Here is a 14012-nt window from a genome sequence, read left to right on the forward strand (position 1 = left end):
CTTATCTCCCCTCTCTCTCCTCCTCTCTCACAGTCACACACTATGGTAGTAGTAATACCTGTGTCTTAGGAACGGTCTGGGGTCATACTAAATCCCTGGGTGCAGCTACTGATTCAATGTGATACACAGTATACTATATACACTGGGCCCGTACAGCGGACCCCGGAGAATGCTCCGTGTTCCCCTCGGCTGGCTGCATTGCCTCCTGACATGGGACGTATAATTACGTGGTCCTGTATCACGTGGTGTGTGGACCCGGCGCTGTGCTGCACAGGTCGCTCCCGCCTCTCACCTCCAGTGCGTTCTGTTTAACCATTCCAATGCCGCTGACAAATTAGCGCCGGGTCCATTGGCGGACGATCAGGCACTGGTTGTGCACGGCTCCTCCTCACGGGCTTCTTAACGGTCAGTGCAGACATCGCACAAAATAAGCAAGAGTTAAAGAAAATTGGTTTGTGCTAAATTCAAAGATTATGCAATAAAAAAAAAACAACCTTGAAAAAATTTGTATTTTTGGGGGAAGAAGGGGGGGAACAAAATGTAAGCCCGGCTCAGGAGCGGCCAGGACACAAAGGGTTAGTCGCACAGCTGCTCCAGAGCCAACACGTGTTCAATAACAGATAGGCGTGGCTAGTGGGAGTGGTTAACGCGTTCTGGGCGGGGCTCGCACTCGTTATTAGCGCACGTGAAGCGACGTGTTGGGCAGCCTGTTGGTGTGGGGCGGAGTCTTCAGAGGAGGGCGTGGCTATTTTGGCCGTTGTTCTCGCGAGTGTGTCCGGTCTCAGGCTGCACTCCGCCTCCTCACTCGGCGCCTCAGGGTGAGAGGAGCTGCCGGTCCGGGGAGACGCGGCTGCAGTAGCGGCACCGGGAGGAGGGAAGGAGCGAGCACGCCGGCCTAGTCGCCGCCGCGGCTGTAAGACTGGTGTAACGAGGGGCCGCAGCCCCGCAGGGTTCGTGCGCTTACTCGGTGAGTGGGAATGTGGCGAGCATCGGCGTGAGGGGTCCAGGTGGTGCCGGGGGGCGGCGGGGCCTTGTGTCTATGGCGTGACTTGCAGATTTCCTACCAAAACGAGTGTCTGTGCCGTGCGGGATGGTGGTGGTGGTGGCTGAGAGGGGGGCAGCCTGTGCCCTGCGGGATGGTGGTGGTGGTGGCTGAGAGGGGGGCAGCCTGTGCCCTGCGGGATGGTGGTGGTGGTGGGCTGAGAGGGGGGCAGCCTGTGCCCTGCGGGATGGTGGTGGGCTGAGAGGGGGGCAGCCTGTGCCCTGCGGGATGGTGGTGGGCTGAGAGGGGGGCAGCCTGTGCCCTGCGGGATGGTGGTGGGCTGAGAGGGGGGCAGCCTGTGCCCTGCGGGATGGTGGTGGGCTGAGAGGGGGGCAGCCTGTGCCCTGCGGGATGGTGGTGGGCTGAGAGGGGGGCAGCCTGTGCCCTGCGGGATGGTGGTGGGCTGAGGGGGGGGCAGCCTGTGCCCTGCGGGATGGTGGTGGGCTGAGAGGGGGGGGGCAGCCTGTGCCCTGCGGGATGGTGGTGGGCTGAGAGGGGGGGGGCAGCCTGTGCCCTGCGGGATGGTGGTGGGCTGAGAGGGGGGGGGCAGCCTGTGCCCTGCGGGATGGTGGTGGGCTGAGAGGGGGGGGGCAGCCTGTGCCCTGCGGGATGGTGGTGGGCTGAGAGGGGGGGGGCAGCCTGTGCCCTGCGGGATGGTGGTGGGCTGAGAGGGGGGGGGCAGCCTGTGCCCTGCGGGATGGTGGTGGGCTGAGAGGGGGGGGGGCAGCCTGTGCCCTGCGGGATGGTGGTGGGCTGAGAGGGGGGGGGCAGCCTGTGCCCTGCGGGATGGTGGTGGGCTGAGAGGGGGGGGGCAGCCTGTGCCCTGCGGGATGGTGGTGGGCTGAGAGGGGGGGGGCAGCCTGTGCCCTGCGGGATGGTGGTGGGCTGAGAGGGGGGGGGCAGCCTGTGCCCGGCGGGATGGTGGTGGGCTGAGAGGGGGGGGGCAGCCTGGGCCCGGCGGGATGGTGGTGGGCTGAGAGGGGGGGGGCAGCCTGGGCCCGGCGGGATGGTGGTGGGCTGAGAGGGGGGGGGCAGCCTGGGCCCGGCGGGATGGTGGTGGGCTGAGAGGGGGGGGGCAGCCTGGGCCCGGCGGGATGGTGGTGGTGGTGGGCTGAGAGGGGGGGGGGCAGCCTGTGCCCGGCGGGATGGTGGTGGGGTTCTTCCTCTTCTTGGTGCTCTTACTCCTGGTTCTGTTATTGGCTTATAATTTTTTCTTTATTACCCCCAGTGTCCAGTAATTGGTCTTTGCAGGAGACGGCTCACCATGGGCCATTACATGGTGGCTGTCTAGATCCTCTGGTAAGTGTCAGACCGGGGTCAAACTTGCGAGTGCAATGCGAGAAACTCGCGAGTCTCTTGCCCCAATACCCGGCATTGCCGCCGTTGGTTCGGACTGGAGCGTTCAGCTGCATAGAAAGACATGCAGCTGCACACTCCGGTCCCGAGTGCTGGCAGCAATGCCGGGTATTGGGGCGAGAGACTCGCATTGCTTTCACAAGTGTGACCCTGGCCTTAGATTGAGTTTGACTGGACCTTTTCTCCAGTAGTCACCAAAACAGAGGACCACCCTCCTAGTTTTTGCAGCAACCACCAGTCATGTCTGGGGGATTAACCGCGGTTTAGTGAGAAATGGCTTAATAGGTTATTCCAACTTTTTAAGTTGTCATATACCCTATAATCAGTTGGGGGCTGACTTCTGAGAGTCCCACCTTTCCTGAGGAAAGTGGAGTCCATCTGCTGTGTAGGTGACAGTGGGACCGACTAGTTTCTTACACAACTGTGGCCATGAGTGCTGCTGTGAGGGGAAGGATGCAGTTCTACAGGGTGGGCTATTTATAACGTTGGATCCAAAATGGCTGACTTTAAAAATGGGCACTATGGTCACCACCCATCTTGAAAAGTTTTCCCCCTCCCATATACTAATGTGCCACAAACAGGAAGTTGATATCACCAACCATTCCCATTTTATTTAGGTGTATCCATATACATGGCCCACCCTGTACATTGGGACTGCAGCCCTCTTAATTCTTTATCAATGGTGGTTCCTACATGGCATTGTATGGCTGTACTGGTTACCAGTGTGACATCCATCTCTTATGAAGACTTATTGATAATATGGTGTTTAACTCCAATGTTCAAAAGTCATCCTGTATGACCACTACATAAGGTCCATATACCCGGGCGAGTGAACTGCAGATAACAACCTCCAATCGATGAAGCAAGAAGCTGATTACTTCCCTCTTATAACTGTCCACCTCCATTGTTTGCCAGTGCATCCCACATTAATAATGTGCATCCAAGCGAAGATTGCTTGCCAATATCCCATCATGTGTCTATTATTCTCTTGCTTCATTGCTGGACGCATCATTCTCCTAAAAAATCAAGGCCGGAACACTGATTCTGTGTCCTGTGGGCTTTTCTTTTTTGGTCTTTTTCAGAAAACTTGTTTCCTGGATGTAGTTAAAAAATAAAGCTGCACATTTTGTCATTCTTGGGTCCAGCGCTTATTCTGGTCTTATTGGTTGCATTGGTGGAGAGTACTACTGTACCCAATTTATTATATATGGTCTGAGTCGGTCCATGTTATACAGACTCCACCAAAATAGACAGATCCTGACTCCACAGCCCTGGATAAACCCTTTTGAACACAGATCTGTATTTTACTCTGCAGCCACTCTTATATTGTGGGAAATGGTATTAAGATATCATTGACTTAGGCTGGTTTCACACTTGCGTTTTTTGTGCTTGTTTTTTGCGCAAAAAACACATGCGTTTTTTTCCTATACTTTATATGGGTGCGCATACACATGCGTTTGTAGTGGGTGCACAAAATGCATCTTGCGTTTTTTGTGCGTCCGACTTGTCCCAAAAAAGCATGCACACGCAACGCGTTTTTTTTCACTCCAACACCCATTATAGTCTATGGGTGTGCTGACGCGCATGGTAATGCGCACGTCAGTGCAAAAAACCGCATGCGTTTTTAAAAACATGCTTAAACGCACACAAATGCATGATGCGTTTTTGTGCATTTGCACTGCGCACGTTGCGCAGCGCAAAAAAACGCAAGTGTGAAAGTAGCCTAACCCATGCCAACAACACTGATGCAACTGTCTTAGGCTATTTGCCCACGTATGCAGAAAATTTCTGCTTCAGAAACTGACTCCTTCCCAGAAACCATGCGTTTTCTTTCTGTGTGTTTTTTCAGCTCGTTTTTGCTCAAAAATGTGTGTTTTTGATGCGTTTTTTTTCCACGCGTCTTCTGGACTCATAGGAAATAGCTAAAAACGTGGACTTTTCCGCAAAATTAATGAGCATGCTGCGTTTTTAACTGCTAAGCGTTTCCTATGCGGGAAAAAAAGCATCAATGTGCAACAAAAAGGCCAAAATGCATTAAAATGAATGGGATGCTTATTTTAAGCGGTTTGACCCCAAAAACGCTAACGTGGGCACACAGCTTTAAGGGACTTTTATGTATCCAAAGGACATGCCCTGGTTTCAGATGGAGGTACAGGAAAATGGAGGTAGCCTTATGTTAGGTTCACACCCTGCAGACAATGCATAACTATATCTAATGGAAACTCTGACTTCTCAACTAAAGCCTCATAAACTGCTCATAAGACTAGACCACTTAGGCCACTTTCACACTTCAGGCTTTCGGTATCCGGCATGGTGCGGCGAAAAACCGGACTGCCGGATCCGGCGCCTGTTACGACCAAATCTGGCTTTTTTCCCCATGCTGTTTCATTGGTGCCGGATGGCAGTGCGGCGCGTCTGTTTTTTTCCGGATCTGGAAAAAGTAGCCGGTCCGGCGTCTGGAAAAAACGTTGCATGCAACGTTTTTTTCCCAACGCCAGACCGGCTTTTCACACTGCGCATGCCCAGAAACCTTCTCTGCCAGGAATATATCCGGCAGAAAGAAGGATCCAGTGTCTGCGCTTGCTGCTGGATCCGGTAGTCTGGTTTTTCACCGCACCATGCTGGATACCGTAAGCCTGAAGTGTGAAAGCGGCCTTACATGTGCACCCCTGGAAGCTGCGCGCTCTCCATAAAAACAGTGCCATGGCCGAATTGTCACTTACTATTGTCTGTGCTCCTTTTAAAGAGAATTTCAATGGAAAGGTTGCTCTCATGGGCATTGCTTCTAATGGAGGTTGCAGGGACTATGCCACTTTCCATCTTTCTGGTGTATCCTGATTACAGATATTTGTGTCGATACCATGAAACTTGATAATTACTGGGCTCAGTGATGCACATTAGTGGTGGCTTCTCACTTTATTTCTGTGCTGTCTGTTCCACAGTCAGGTCTGTGGCTGCATGGCTTTTCTTTTTGCCGTACCTGTCGTAGGAGACATGTGCAGCTGTCCTTGCAAAATCTAAAGTCTGCTTTATTACTGGTGGTCCCAGGAGCTAGAGAAGTGAGATGACGGCCAACCCCTTTAAAGGCAAAAAGGGTAAAAAGTTTTACTCTTTATTTTCAAATCTGGCAATATATTTGGAGGGAATGTCTGACCACCTAGTGTGTAGTGGTGGGCCTTTAATGTAGCGGGACGACCATGTGAATGTGCCCTATAGTGTTGTGAACAGCCATGTGCTTCATAAATTACTTTCTGGACTTCACACAGTCGTTAACGTAAAGGGGTCTTCTGGGCTTTTTCTCTTTCCTATGGGCTCAGAAGTTACTGGCTGGTAGCTGGACTGTGGAGTCGGTAAGGCAAGTCTCCGACTCCTCAATTTCCATGAATTCGACCCCACGACTCCCTCATAACAGGGCTGTGGATTTGGTAAGCCAAGTTTCCGATTCCTCAATTTCCATGACTCCCGACTCCACCAAAATGGACTCCAACTCCACAGCACTGGCTGGTAGTCAGTGATCTGTGCTGGGTCAGAACGATCAGTAAAGTCACATCAGAGCTGCTACTCTTCTGCTGATGGACAGCTGGCTTCCCACAGTGCCAGCAACTGTGCAGGATAACTTGCCTGCACAACCCTAATGTATACGTATTGTAGCATGAAAATGATTGAAGGACCCAAGTTTTGGTACCTCCTTGATTTGGGCAGGTGGATAATGATCACTGCAATCCTTTGCTATGTTATATGCTCACGTAATACACAACTTCCCCTTGTGATGTCTGCTCATCATTGGGGATTTTCAGTAGCTAAACCTTGTGGCATCCAGCAGATCAGTGTCTGGCTTCCTATATGGTGACACCTTTTTAGAAATTTTTATTTTCACTGGAAGGGTATAGGCACATGTTAAAGCGCACGCCAGCTTTTTTTTATAGTGCTGGAGTGGTACTTCTAATCCAAGGTTCCTGTGTCTATTTTCATACTTGTCCACTGCCATTTTCCCATACATTTGGGGAAGCCTTCATCAGTCTGACCTGCCAAATCGCTCCAGTATTCGCTGAGTGAACCAGAGGTCACAACTTGGTACAAGTCGGACTGCCTCTTTCTGGCTCTCATAGACTTGCATTAATAAACTAGAGTAGTTCTTAGGCGTTGTGCACATGTTGCTGATTTGGTGCATTTTTGTAATTTTTTTTTTTTTTTCTGCATTGATTTGTGGCAGCCTGATGCCAACAAAGTGAATGAGAAACCTAGTGTCATGCACACGTTGAGTATTTTTGATGTGCAGAAAATATGCAGCATGTCAACTTTTCTTTTTTGCTTTTTTTTTTTTTTAACGAGGTGCAGAAATTTCTTGCTGAACGAATAACCTTAAGTATTTGCAGAAATTCCTGCTTCTCTTGGCAGGAAAAAGTGTAAAATATACATGGTTTTTCTTGCAGATTTTTCCTCATTCACTAGAATGGGTGAAACCTGCAGCAAAAAATGCTGGAAGAATTGACATGATACAAGTAAAAAATGAGCTGTCAGGATTGTCATTCACTTTGGCATCAGAAAATACTTTTTGTAACAAAACTGCCCAGGTAAAAATGCAACAAACATCAGTCTGTGGACCAAACTAATCAGTGTTGGTCTGTCTCGAGCCCTTCTCTTTTTTTTTTTTTTTTTTTTTTTTTTACTTCCAAGAAATGTATTTTTCACTGACTGCTAGAAGTCTGGGAAATGTAACCTCACCAGGATGCCATTAGTTTGGTGTGGGATTCAGACCCGTAGACTTGCACTGGCGAGGCATGTTGTATAAAATGTGCACACTAAAAATGGATGTCTGAATAAGGGTTAATAGTGTAATGTTCATTTGGGGGTGGGGGGGTTTAGAGACTAGTCTCATATACCAGCCTTGCACAGAAGCCCACTGGGCTATGATCTCTGGTTTCTGAGATTACAATGTTTATTTACTTAACATTGTATAAATTGTATCTCTTTGCTTGCCATAAGTGAATGTGTCTACCTCTGCTTGCAATGTATCAGATCCTCACTCTGCCAGTAGGGTGCACAAAGGGGATGTCCAAATCTATAAAGAGGTGACTAGATCTGTAGTTCTGTAAGGTCCTGGACATTCTCTAAGTGCTGTCTTCTCACTGTCCGGCTTTCTATGTTTCCTTTCGGAGGTATTACAGACAGGAAGTCGGCTGCGTAAATCAAATCTCCTGCAATCTTTTATATGGTTTTACATTTCCGGAGACGATTGTGCTTACACCTGTTTTTCTCTGACCGACCCCAGACTGCTTGTGGTTCAGCTCTGCTGTTGTCAGTGGTGGAAGCTGAAACACATTTCCCCTTAAAATGAGTCACAATCTTCTAGGAAGTCTGTGATGGTTGTAGCTATAAGGGTATGGGGCGACTGCAGGATACCCTACTGAACTAGAAATATGCATTCCGAGTAAGACCTGAGCTGTCAGTACACTGCACGGTGAAAGGCCTCTTCCTGTGACGCTCAATGTAATCCTGACCTTACTGATCAAATATTTATGTTCTTGTGCAATGAGATGTACGTTGTCTGTTTGGGGATTTTGTAATACTATGGAGAGAATTGGTGACCTTTATTTCTCTACTGCTGAGCGCTTCTGTGCCAAGTGGACAGTCCATGACTGGCTACACAATTATGACATGCCAAGTGAGCCTCGCCTTCCCAGGTTTCAAATGTCATTCCTGATCTGGAACACGCTTTCAATGGTTCTTAGCTACCTTGTTTTGGGGATCTTACAGGTAGTGTGATATATTATATACGGTATTTTACTAGAACTCCCCAAGGGGCCCCTTTAGAAGTGGTAATGGTCCAACAGAGCAGAAGCCTCTTGTAATTAGCATCTCTTCTAGGAAGATTGGCTGGGTGTTAAGTATGATAACCCCTCATTTATTTATTTATTTTTTTATTTTTTTTTGTCTTGGGCAAATGTCAGCTCATGGATCACGAATATACAGACTGGCTGCGGCTATCAATTCGAAGTATATGAAGCTGTGATGCTCAGGTCTGAATAGCCATAACCAGTCCATGCTTTGTAACCAATTTGCACAGATGTCTGCATAAGCCCTTATACATTCATATTTACAGGGTGTGTCTCTTCCTCTTATCTGGAGTTTTGTTGGTAGACTTCTGAGTGTACGTGAGACTCTACATGCACATTAAATGCATGGCCAGTGCTGCTAAAATCTACACAATGAGCTAATTTTTCTTGTTGGAGCTATGTGGCCACTTTGTATGTCCAAAATTTCATATTTGCTCAAATAATTTCACAAGTCTTGTTTCCCTTCTGATTTGTGGTCAATTATTAACTCTTTTTCTCCTCTTTATCAGATCTTGCTCTTCCAGGGACTTCTACTGGCTGGTGGATGTCAGGTGGCTGAACAACTGAATGTAATTGCCTCTGGATCTATAAAATTGAACCTGCAGTGGAATATGGGTCAGAAGGTCACAGGTGGCATAAAGACGGTGGACATGAGGGACCCTGCATACAGACCCCTGAAGCAGGATCTCCAGGGTCTGGACTACAGCAAGCCTGCCCGCTTGGACCTCTTGTTGGATATGCCCTCCGTGTCCCATGAAGTACAGCTCCAGCACTCCTGGAATAATAACGATCGATCGCTCAATGTTTTTGTCAAAGAGGACGACAAACTTGTTTTTCACCGGCATCCGGTGGCACAGAGCACTGACGCCATTCGTGGCAAGACTGGTTACACACGAGGCCTACATGTGTGGGAGATAACGTGGGTCATGAGGCAGCGAGGGACTCATGCTGTCGTTGGAGTGGCAACTGCGGATGCCCCTCTCCATTCTGTGGGTTACACCACACTTGTAGGATGCAACGGGAAATCCTGGGGTTGGGACTTGGGTAGGAACAAACTGTATCATGATGGTAAAAATCAGCCGAGTAGAACATATCCTGCTTTTCTGGAGCCAGACGAAACTTTCATTGTGCCGGATTCTTTCCTGGTGGTACTAGATATGGATGATGGTACTCTGAGTTTCATCGTGGATGGACAGTACATGGGCACAGCCTTCAGAGGATTAAAGGGAAAGAAACTGTACCCTGTCGTCAGTGCGGTATGGGGCCACTGTGAAATCAGGATGAAATACATAAATGGACTTGACCGTAAGTTTCATTACTAATTCCAGCAGCAGAGCATGTCCACATAGACGGTTACCATTACACTGTCTCCGAAATGTAAACTCCTGTCTCCATGTAGTGTTTGCTCTGGATAATCTCTTGTAATTTGGCTCTGGTGAGGAAAGGTTACCTGTCCTTATTCTGATGGATTTCCATCCTAACATCATATTTAAGTAGTGAGTGAATTGTAGATTATCATTACTGTTGTACAAAAAGTTTCTGGGTATTCACCAGACAGGTTAATGTTAAAGGGGTTGTCTGCTACTGAACCCACGTCTCAAACCCTGTTTTCTCCTGGCGGTGTTGGCACTGACTCTCCTGGGGATTGTGTGACACTATGACATGCAATCCCTGCAGCCAATCTGTTCTGGCTTCACTCTCCATCATCCCAAGGAATTGAGGGTAGCAGCTCGATTTATGTCCAGTGTGACGCCAGAGCTGGCAACACACTCCCACTTAAGGGGACTATAGGTGTTAATTTACTGTCAGGAAATGCAACCCCTATAGATTTCCACTAGTTTTATATATTTTTCTTGGGAGACTACAGCATGTAAGGGATTGTCAAGTATTGGACAATCCCTTTCACTCAGTTTGAGCTTGTTTGATGCATAATTTTTAGATTATACTAGTGGTAAAATCAAGCAAATTCTGTGACCTGGTAGACCCAGCTCCTGGGCACCAGTGTCGTGATACCTTTAACAGATGCAATCTGTAGCCAGAAAAAAATATTTGCAACTTCTAAGAACTGAGCAGTTACACAACGGAAATTTGAATACATGATTGAAAGGTATTTAAAGTTGTCTGATCCCCGGCATATGCCCTAAATACCCATCATATTCAGGCCCAGAGCCTCGTCCATGTGCAGAATTGGGTCACATTCAGTCAGTGACTGGCTGCAGGGGAGCGGGACTCTTGTATACACAGAAAACACAACTATTTACCATAGAAGAGGGTCCCTGGGCTAATTCCTCACCTATCTGACATATAGTTCATAGTAAACCTCTAGGATATATAGTCTACAGGTGTGGGGATAATGTATTCTGCCCTGCAAATCATAATATTGGGGCAGAGTAACAAACATATCTTGTATGATGGCAGTAGCCATCACTATAGTGGTGACTGAAATACTTCCAACAGCCCCTGCCATGGTGCAAACAGTAAGTGGCCATTGGCAGACTGGTGGCACTGCTGGATTGCGTAAACCTGCTGCAACCTCTTTATCACCTAACCCCAGGATGGATTATCGTTTCCTGATCAGTGGGGGTCTGACCACTTGGACCCACATTGATTGTCAGAACAACGATTATTTCTCCAGACATGGCACTTTTATCAACACTGCAAAATGAAGAGGCCTGACTAACTCCATTAATGTCATTAAGGGGCTACAGGGGGAAAAGCTGAACATGGTACCCCAAATCCCCATGGATGAATCGACCATCAGTTGAGCATGCACACAGGGAAAAAAGTTCCCCATTCTGTCCATTGACCAGATCCAACCAAACCTTTTCACTGAAAAATCCCTTTATCTAAGAAATTATATACCCCTCACCTGATTCTAAGGTTAAGACAAATACCCCCCCCCCCCCCCCCCATTGATACCGGCTTACTGCAGCTCTAAAGTTGTACCCATCACTTTGCTTTATGCTGTGGACCTCACCCTCTATAATGCACAGGACGAAATGTGCACACTGAAGGCTACAGTGACTAAGATAACTGCAAATCCACTTCAAAACCCTGTTTTGGGTTTGTTTGTTTTTATGCACTCGCAGAACTGCTGTAAGTTTGGCCTCCTATTGATATCCTGTTCAGCATGCCAGGCCTATGATAATGGCTGCCTCCTGGATTGAGGTGGTGGGAGAGTAGTAAAAGGATCTAAGGTGTTTTAAGAAACCGGAGTCTGTGCTGCTGAGGCGAGCGTACATCAGCAAATATTGTGCAAGGGTCTTATCCTAATGAACAGGACGCATGTATGATACCTGCCGATAGTGCACAGATCTGAGTGGCCGTTACATAATCAACACTGTTCAGAACAAAGTCTGTAGCTTGTCCATGTATTACATGATGAAATTTTGTTTCTCTGGTGCTGGCAGCTTACCCTGGCTAGTAGTCAGGACCCTACATGCCCAGCAACCTTTATCTGTGAGCACTTTAAGGGGTCTTTCCTGCTCGTACAGTTTTCATATTCTCTTGTGATACTTCTATGTTGGATGCCCATCTTACTATAAATGTATGCGATGGTAAAACACATCCAGTTGCAACCATGATCTTATTGTAAAACCGTATTATGATGTCTGTGTAGAGAAATAAGGTGTGATGTTTGGTAACCTGCCTGGCACTGACCCTTTCTTGCTTCTCTTTACAGCTGAGCCCCTTCCTCTGATGGACCTGTGTCGACGAGCCGTCCGCCTTGCACTGGGAAAAGAGAGACTAAACGAAATCCCGACGCTTCCATTGCCATCGTCCCTTAAAGGCTACCTCCTGTACCACTGAGCCTCCAGCTGCTCACGGACTAGCTGCCCAGTGCTATGCATCCCAAGACTCCACTCTCATCCTTAACGCTTGTTGGTAGGAGGCTGGCGGTACAGTTTCCTCAAGTGCATGCTTCCGGCTACAGAATACCTCCAAGTTTTATCTGGGATCTTGCAACAATTTTGGTTTTTGTATGAAAGACATCTGAATGTTGCGTGTGACTTAGAGAAGTGCTTCATGTGTAATGAGTTGTGACCAATTTGTCTTTTTATTAACTTAATGGTCTTTTGTACAAGGACTTTTTTTTTTTTTTTTTTTTTTTCCCCCCCCTCTGCCCCATGATGGGCTCTTATGATGTATGTCCTATGCATTTTAAATGTTTTGTCCTCTTACCGTTACCGTGCCTCAGAACACTACTCGGAGTACAACCTCACAGCTCCCGGGATCACTTCATTTACGTGGCTTGTGTTGTCTGTAGCTTCAGAAATTCCCCTGCACTTTTTAATTAGACGTCAAAATAGTGAGACCTGTATATTTGGTGGAGACTTATAGGCCGATGCTCTGAAGATTTTTATCAGCGTGCACTGCAATAGTAATGGTGAAGATAGAAGTGCGGCAACAGTTATGTAGTCTGGACTGTTAACTTGCTGCCTATTTATTAATGCCAACTATTGGAATAATATCTTTGCCACTGAGCATTTATGTGCAATATAAAGTTGACGCCTTAACATTTATTGCATCACAATAGTGTAAAGCGACTGTCCAGTGACAAATCTGCAGTTTATCACCCCAAAAAACACCACTCAACCTATGTGATGCTTCAGATGGCAATTGATTACTTTTTTCAGATGACCCTTTTGCATCACATGACTTTTTTTTTTTTTTTCTATTTTTTTTTTTTTTTCTTCCAATAAATCAAATGCTTAAGGATCATTCAGACGTCTGTGCACATCAGAGGACTAACGCATGGACTGCCGTGGCTCTCCCAACCAGAGCAGGCTTTTCCATGAGGCTGCCCTTCTGTGCCATTCCACTCGGAAGGGTTAAAAAAGAATAAACGGTGTCTGCTACACATCTGCTTTATTTTCCCACCACATGCCATGTAGATGGAATGAAGGCAATATATGCACAGTACAAGGGTAACGTTTTTATGTCTTTGTGTAAGGTATGTGAATTGTGATAAGTGCATCGGTCACACCACCAAGGCAGCACATTGTGCTGGGCTGTCTGCCTAATAACTACTGCCATGGCTGCCTCCTGGATGGTGACTGGTGCACTATATACACTGCTGCTGTAGGGTACTAAGATTGGAGTTTTAAAAAAATAAATTAAAAAATGCACAACCATGCCAAGATGGTTAGGGTGACTTCTGTGCTAATGTCACCTTGCTTGTGAGCAGTTTTGCTGGATATGAACACTTGCTGCTTTGCACATATTATTTTTTTTTTTTTTTTTCTCTTTATGTGTGCAAGTAGTCTTCCACCTCTAAAGTGGCTTGGAGTCCCCTACTGTCTACAAATTGCCTGTACAGTTTTAATCTCTTTATAATTCTGTAGATAATTATATAATAAAGAAATAGTTTATTAAGTATCAGATGCATTGTGCTCATTCACTTCACAAACGCCTGATGGGTGTTGTCTTTCTGCAAAATTCACAATTTTTTTTTTTTTTTTTTTTTTTTTTTTTTTTTTTCTTCTTCTGAGGATACGATGCACTTCTTGGGTCATGGGAACATTAAATCCTACAAATCATCATGCATGTAAATGTCTCTGGGTCATGGATCGGATGGGTGGCTTCAAGACTGGGGGTTCACCTGCACAGTGAGGTCAGGGTCACTCTGTGTGGACTGTGATGTCCAGAAATGCCACCGGTCTCCTGACTTCATGGATGTGGTGGTCCGCACACAGGGTGAATTGCAGATGTATGCAGCCGGTCTAACGCTTTAAGGGCTGTGCATGGTATAAGATCAGTGCGATTGTCCCTGGAAG

At 47.2% G+C, this 14012-nt stretch overlaps 1 protein-coding gene across 2 annotated transcripts; it reads left to right on the forward strand.

The window, feature by feature from the left end:
* The first annotated feature begins 702 nt into the window (after positions 1 to 702).
* Positions 703 to 13614, forward strand: SPSB1 (splA/ryanodine receptor domain and SOCS box containing 1). Of its 2 annotated transcripts, none has more exons than XM_073585376.1 (3): positions 703 to 967; positions 8745 to 9540; positions 11918 to 13614. In XM_073585376.1, the coding sequence occupies exons 2-3, from the start codon at positions 8847 to 8849 to the stop codon at positions 12043 to 12045; spliced, it is 822 nt and encodes a 273-aa protein (XP_073441477.1). In that variant the 5' UTR covers positions 703 to 967; positions 8745 to 8846; the 3' UTR covers positions 12046 to 13614. The 2 variants fall into 2 exon arrangements, with proteins under 2 accessions (XP_073441477.1, XP_073441478.1); XM_073585377.1 differs by having other exon boundaries at positions 715 to 818.
* Positions 13615 to 14012: the final 398 nt, after the last annotated feature.

This window comes from Dendrobates tinctorius, unplaced genomic scaffold (assembly GCF_039654945.1).
Source record: "Dendrobates tinctorius isolate UK_male_01 unplaced genomic scaffold, ASM3965494v1 ptg000086l, whole genome shotgun sequence".
Lineage (NCBI taxonomy): Eukaryota > Metazoa > Chordata > Amphibia > Anura > Dendrobatidae > Dendrobates > Dendrobates tinctorius.